This window comes from Pterocles gutturalis, unplaced genomic scaffold (assembly GCF_000699245.1).
Source record: "Pterocles gutturalis isolate BGI_N339 unplaced genomic scaffold, ASM69924v1 scaffold1116, whole genome shotgun sequence".
In the NCBI taxonomy this organism is placed as follows: domain Eukaryota; kingdom Metazoa; phylum Chordata; class Aves; order Pterocliformes; family Pteroclidae; genus Pterocles; species Pterocles gutturalis.
The window spans coordinates 1-5,976 of record NW_010097407.1 but is presented as its reverse complement, the minus strand read 5'-3'; the positions used below and the strand labels follow the sequence as shown (position 1 = coordinate 5,976).

The window sequence follows — 5,976 nt, the reverse complement described above, 5'->3', positions numbered from 1 at the left end:
CCCTGCCCTTGAAGGGAGGAAAAGGAAGGTAGGTGAGGGCAGCAAGGGTCTGCAGGAGGCAACTGCAGAGCGGAGCAAGAGTTGGGGGGCTAAATCCTCAGTCCTTGGGGGTACACCCCATGAGAAGGGAGAGCAGGGAGCTCCAGCCTCAGAGATGAGTCACCCGGGGTCTGGTGGCAGCAAGGATGAAGCCCAAAAGTGCCACGTGCTGCATGCACACCCTGCCACGAGCACGCCGGCTTGCACACCAGCATGCACTGGGCCCTGAGGTGGGGACACAGCCCAGACGGACTGGCTGGGGGTGCAAAGGGGTGCTGTGACCCCCAGGTTCCTCCAAACAGCCCCTACCTGAGTATCTTGTTGCGGCTGTGTCTGCTCCGCTCCCTCTGACAGCAGTCTAAATAACTGATGCAGATTTCCTGCCAGCAAAGAGAAACAAGCCAGGCTGAGAGCCACTTCCCACCAACCCACAGCAGCACCATTTGTACCAGTCCCTCTCACAGACGGGCAGAAACACAGGGTCTGGCAGCCCCTACGCAGGACGAGGCGTGAATTCCTTAGCCAGGACAACGCAAGAGGCAGGAGGTACAGGGCTGGGGTCCGTGGGGGATGGAGGGGACACAGGGACGCTCTGCCAAGGTGCAATGCCACCCCAGGTTCATCCGGGCCCCGCTGTCTCACCTCTCCTGCTTCGATGTCCTCCAGAGCCGTCAGATGCAGGAGGAAGTTGTTTTCCGGGAAGGATGTCTCAGCATTGGGGATGCAGCTGTGGTTACCTGTGGGGAAGATGCGATGCTGCTGTGACGATGTCTCCAGAGGACGGGGAAGGCAGAGGCAGGGTCAGAGACCCCACACAGCCCACGGGGCTCGTGCCTGCCCTTCTGGATGACCCGGGCACGTAGGAGCCAACTGGGAGGGCCATGGCCTGGCTAAGGATAAGGCAGCACAACGCTGCGGCCACCCCATCAACCTCAGGGACACCAGCATGACACTCTCCATTCATGCTGGGGACTACAGGGTCCAGCAGAGCAGGGTGCAGGGCCAGGGCTCTCCCGTAGACCCACAAAAACCACTGAAAGAGAGCAAACTGTCCTGGATCAACCCCAGGGACGCACAGCACCATCCCCTGCCTCCAGGTGCTGAGGGAAGGACACACACGGCTGTACTTCTGCACCACTTCCCAACAATCCCAGCAGCCGGTCCCCAGCCCCTGCTCGTCCCTGCTCTACTGTTAACGCTGAGGAGTGAAAGACAACAGCTCCAGGTGCTGGGACATCCTCTCCTATGTCCCCATGGCCCGGCCAAGAAAGGCTCCCCTCCCTTAACGGTTTGTTCAGCTCCGTTTTGCTCAGACAAGGATGCAGATGGTCTCTTTACTAACTGCAAACATGGCTCCTGGAGCCCGTATCCCATCCAAATCCATTCAAACCAGGACTGACCACTTCATAGCCAGGTGACATGCCAGGAGACCCTGAGAGAGCAGCCAGGCCCCAGTGCAGCACTCATCCCATCCCAACCCACCCAACACATGGATATGAAGCATAAACCCCCTTCTCCAGAAGCTTTTAGGAAGAGGTGAGCCAGGCTAGCCCAGGATATCCCCCTCCTCACTAGTAATTTTCCTCCCAGTCCTCGTGTTACTTACAGCAGCTCTGGAGCACGTACAGACCTGATCCCTCGCAGTTGAGGAACTCTCCAGACTCTGCAGCACAGAGAGAGGGGGTCAGAGCTTTGCGTGGGACATTCTGGCTCTTCCACACACACAGCTCAGCACGAGCACAAAGGGATATCCATCAACGCTGAACACACCCAGCCAGCGGTGCTTTGGGGGCCGGGTGTTGGGGGGTGGTGTCCAAAACACCTGTCCCTCCCCACTGGGAGGGGATGGAAGATTTGCACCCCCAGTTCTGCAGCTGGACTGTCCTCACACAGCTGCATCAGTCAAGTAAGTGACAAACAGGTCTTTGAACATTCAGCATTGGGGACTTTCCTGCAGACGATCCCTCCTGCTCAGCCCTCCAGCCACCCAGACCTGTCCCAGTTCGCCTGGGCCACGCTGCCCACAAAACTGGACTTGCGCTACCCACGCAGGGAGCCAAAGGCAGCAGGCACGGCTCGCATGGACCAGGGGAAGTGGGATCTCCCAGTCCCCTGTGGGAACCTCTCCTATTCCCTGAATCCTGAGAAAAGTCTCCAGCAGTCTCCTGAAAATGGCACCGTGTCAGAGCCTCACCCTTCTCAATGTCCTTGTAGAGCTGGTCGATGAAGGCGTCCAGCTCCTCTCGCTGCAGCATGGGGAGATCCAGTGCATCACAAGCATGCACCCACTGGCTCAGCGAGCTGTCGGGAAGCAGAGGGACACCGTCACAGCCCTGTTGTGGGACCTTGCAGGGGGGATCTAAGAGTTAAACTCGTGGCTCTGAGTGGTCAAGGTCTGGCAGAGAGACAGGAAAGGATGGGACACAGCCAAGATGAATGGCTGCTTTTAATTTTGCCTTTCCACCCCCTCTTATGTCTGAACCCAGGCATTACCCAGGTCACTGTGGATTTACAGACTGTACATCCCCTCCACGCCACATCTCTGCTGCCCTGCAAGGGGCACCCCGAAAGCCCTGTTACCTGGTTCCTATGCCTTGGCCATTGGTCCCAACGAGGGCAAAGAGGGATCGAAAGCCTTCTGGAGTGAACCACTGCAGAAGGGAGATGAGAAAGCCGCTGAGCCCAGGCCACCCTGCAGCAGCGCCCTGCTCTGCAGGCCCCTCAAATCCCACAGGGAGCTTTGGGGGAAGCAAGGAACGGGTAGAGTCCCAGGAGAAGCCCTGGCCTTCATGGCAGACATGACCCAGGGGGGCTGGTGGTAACCAGAGGGTCCCACCACCCTCCTGGGCTAGTCAGGAGGTGGCTCAACTCACCCTGCTGAGATGTTCGTCGTAAAGGGCTTCGGTGAAGAGCAACCGCAGCACCTCCAGCTGGCCCTGGAAAGGACATGGCAAAACCATCAGGGTGAGAAGATGCCACTGGGAGTCAGACCCAGGCTGACGGCCGAGCCCAGCATGGGCTATGGTCTAGAAGGCTCAGGAGTCAGACTCCTTGTCCTTCCCTGCAAGGATGGAGGTTGCTGCCCTCAGCAGCTAAATATCACCCTGTCCCATCCTGCAGCAGAAGCATCTCCAGCACAGGAACGAGCAGCATGTCCCACTGAAGAACCACAAACCCAAAGCCCTTGAAGCAACCCATTTCCTCTGTCAGGTCAGCCAGCCCCTAAAGCGGGGCTTTGTGCCCCTACCCTGAGCCTGGGATTCCCAGTGTCTCCCATCCCAGCTCTAATGGGGCCCACAGACACAGGCAGGGAGAGGACAGGCTGAGGGATTCAACACATGCAAGCGCTGTCATGCTCTTACCTTGAATTTGTCCCCTAGGAGCTTGTGCACAATCTCCTCTTCTTCATTCGCTGTCTTATTGCAGAACTGGGAGAAGGCCTTGATCCACCACTCCTTGTCTTTAGCCTGATAAAGGAATCGAGCAAAGGCACTGAACCAACACCGCCTTCCTCCCCAGCCAGGAGAGAGGGAGGAGAGGACAAGCCCTGCTGAGCTCAGAGGTATCCAGCCTGCTACCAAGAACCACCAGAAACAGTTGCATGGCGGTAATTTATTGTCAGAATAAACGCTGAGAAAGCCAGGCCAAAGAAACAGAGCCAAAGGAAAGGTTCGGTTCTGACTAACTATTTCGGTATGTAAAAAAGAGCTGCTTGGCTCAGGACATAGGAATCTCCTTTGCTGCCTGCTCTCTCCATGACCAAGGACCACTAGAGGTTCAAATCCACTCAGGCAGGATCCCACCAGTCCCTGGTGAAGAGATCGGTCCTTGGAAATAACAGCCACACCAGGATGAGGAAACCACATACCAGCAGCTGTGGCTCCAAACTGCAGACATACCTGTTTGACGGTGGCAACCATCCGTGCCATCAACATGATGCTGGAAGTCTCCGGTGGGTAATGCATGTTTCTGGGGGATAAGAATGAAGAAAAAAGATGAGCAGGTCAGTGCTGGTATGGAAATAAAAAGCTGGAGGGAGGCAAAGGCAGCTGCCATCCATGTGGTCAGGCCCACACTCATCCACCACACCAAAGTGGCCAGTGGAGCATCTCTGCATGGGGATCCAGTGCCACTCAGGGTGAGGAGAGGCCTCCTTTAACGATACAAATAATCCTCTACCATCCCATTAAACTAGAGCCTGGGTCCCACACAAAGCCCAGGACTGCAGTGAGAGATGGGGTTTGTCATGAACTTTGGGTCAGGGATGTTGCTTCTCCTCTCCATGCCTGTTTTGTCACCTGCAAGCAGGGACAGCAATTTATGTATCCACAGGGGTGCTATGAGGAGGATTTCCCAGAGGTGGGAGATCTGCAGGAGCACTATAAAATTGCAGGAGTGAGGGATGTGCAGCTCAGTGCTTTGTAGTTCTTTACTGGGAGAAAAATAAGAACTGCTCAGCCCCCTGCACTGCCAACACAAATTCACCTGCTGCCCAAACAGCAGGCAGTGTCCCAAGATCATCATCACCCTCCAGCCACCCCATGCAAGGATGCAAAGCAAGGACAGTCCTCAGCCCTGGTCCCAGGCAGCGTCACCTAGCCCAGGAGAGCCACCTCCTCTGCCCATGGAGCAACAGGCAGGTCGGTCCCCTACCTCCATGCCTCCTGCAGCTTGTTGAGGGGGTGCGTGGGGTCGTCACGGGATGGGCCAAGGCAGAGGACCTGGTGGTACTGCTCCAAAGCGGCCTGCCTGCATTCAGCACTGCAGTACGTCACCTAGAACGAGGGGCACAGCATCCAGCATTGGCTACGGCAGGACAAGGGGGTCCTAGGCCCAGCCATGCCCCCTCCCTGACCATCCGAGCCCCAGTTCTTTAGCCATCGTGATGCAGAAGGTAGACACCCACTTCAGGGCTGCACAAGTGCCTGGCTAGATGCTATAAAGGAGTCAGCGACCCCAACAAGACCATGGTCCCACCCGGCAGCCCCATACCTGGCACCGGGGACACTGCTGGTGCAGGTCTTTCCGGATGCTGCACTGCTCCGGGTGAGGCAGCACCAGGGAGCTCTTCCCCAGCAGCCGCTGGGCATTTTCTTCCGCCGTCTCCAAAGCCCGCAGGCAGTGATCACAGGCTGTGGGGAGACAAGACGGACAGACGCCACAGTGAGACCACAGCCTTCGATAAGGAAAAGGGCCAGAGCCCAGGGCAAGGCAGCGCAACTGGTACCCACACCACCAGCGAGGACCATCTCCAAACTGGAGGCACCAGTCTCTTACCGCTTTCTCCATAGAAAAGCCCATTTCTGCCTCAGTTTAAACCCCCCAGCCCTCATCTACTGCCCTGTAACACTGGGAAGTGTTTAAGGACCATACGATGGCAAGTGTCCCCATGTCACTGACCCACGATGGAGCTCAACAGACAGCAGGGTCTAGGCAGGACAAAAAATAAGTTTAAAATCCTGCTGTTACAACCTGTGTTTTTTCTTCTGATGCCTCTGGAGAACACTGGCACCTTTGTGGGCTGTGCTCTGGGGTGGTGGGATTGGGATTAACACCCACACCACTAAAAAATCGCGGTTCCCGCATGGATGGTGCCCGATGGTGGCACATGGCGCTGTCCTCCCGGGCTGATGGAAGCCAGCATCCCTCCAAATACCCCAGTATTTCCAACTTCTCCAGCACACAGGCAGGAATGGCAGCTGGACCCGGACAAACCTAAACCCCTTCCCTGAAACCAGGCAGCTCCTGGGTCGCCTCACCGAGCCAGGGGACAGGGACGTGCCACACCGCCGGCCGCTCACCTCGGTAGTTGTACAGCGCGTTCCAGAGGAACGGGGATGCCCCCACCGGCCTCTCCACGAAGACGGTTTCCCCTTTGCGGATGTTCTTGGTGGCGAACAAGCCTTTCCCCTGCGGCGGGAGAGAGCCGTGGGTCAG

General features: G+C 57.2%; 1 protein-coding gene across 1 annotated transcript in view; it reads right to left on the bottom strand.

The window, feature by feature from the left end:
• Positions 1 to 5,958, bottom strand: part of SMYD5 (SMYD family member 5) — a gene marked incomplete at its 5' end in the record, with an annotated part of 6,309 nt that extends 351 nt beyond the window's left edge. Inside the window, 11 exon segments of the mRNA XM_010072730.1 lie at positions 349 to 419; positions 682 to 776; positions 1,646 to 1,702; positions 2,234 to 2,340; positions 2,620 to 2,690; positions 2,913 to 2,975; positions 3,402 to 3,506; positions 3,939 to 4,008; positions 4,693 to 4,814; positions 5,032 to 5,171; positions 5,841 to 5,958. Of these exon segments, the coding sequence (XP_010071032.1) occupies positions 349 to 419; positions 682 to 776; positions 1,646 to 1,702; positions 2,234 to 2,340; positions 2,620 to 2,690; positions 2,913 to 2,975; positions 3,402 to 3,506; positions 3,939 to 4,008; positions 4,693 to 4,814; positions 5,032 to 5,171; positions 5,841 to 5,958 (1,019 nt within the window).
• Between the last annotated feature and the right edge of the window lie 18 nt (positions 5,959 to 5,976).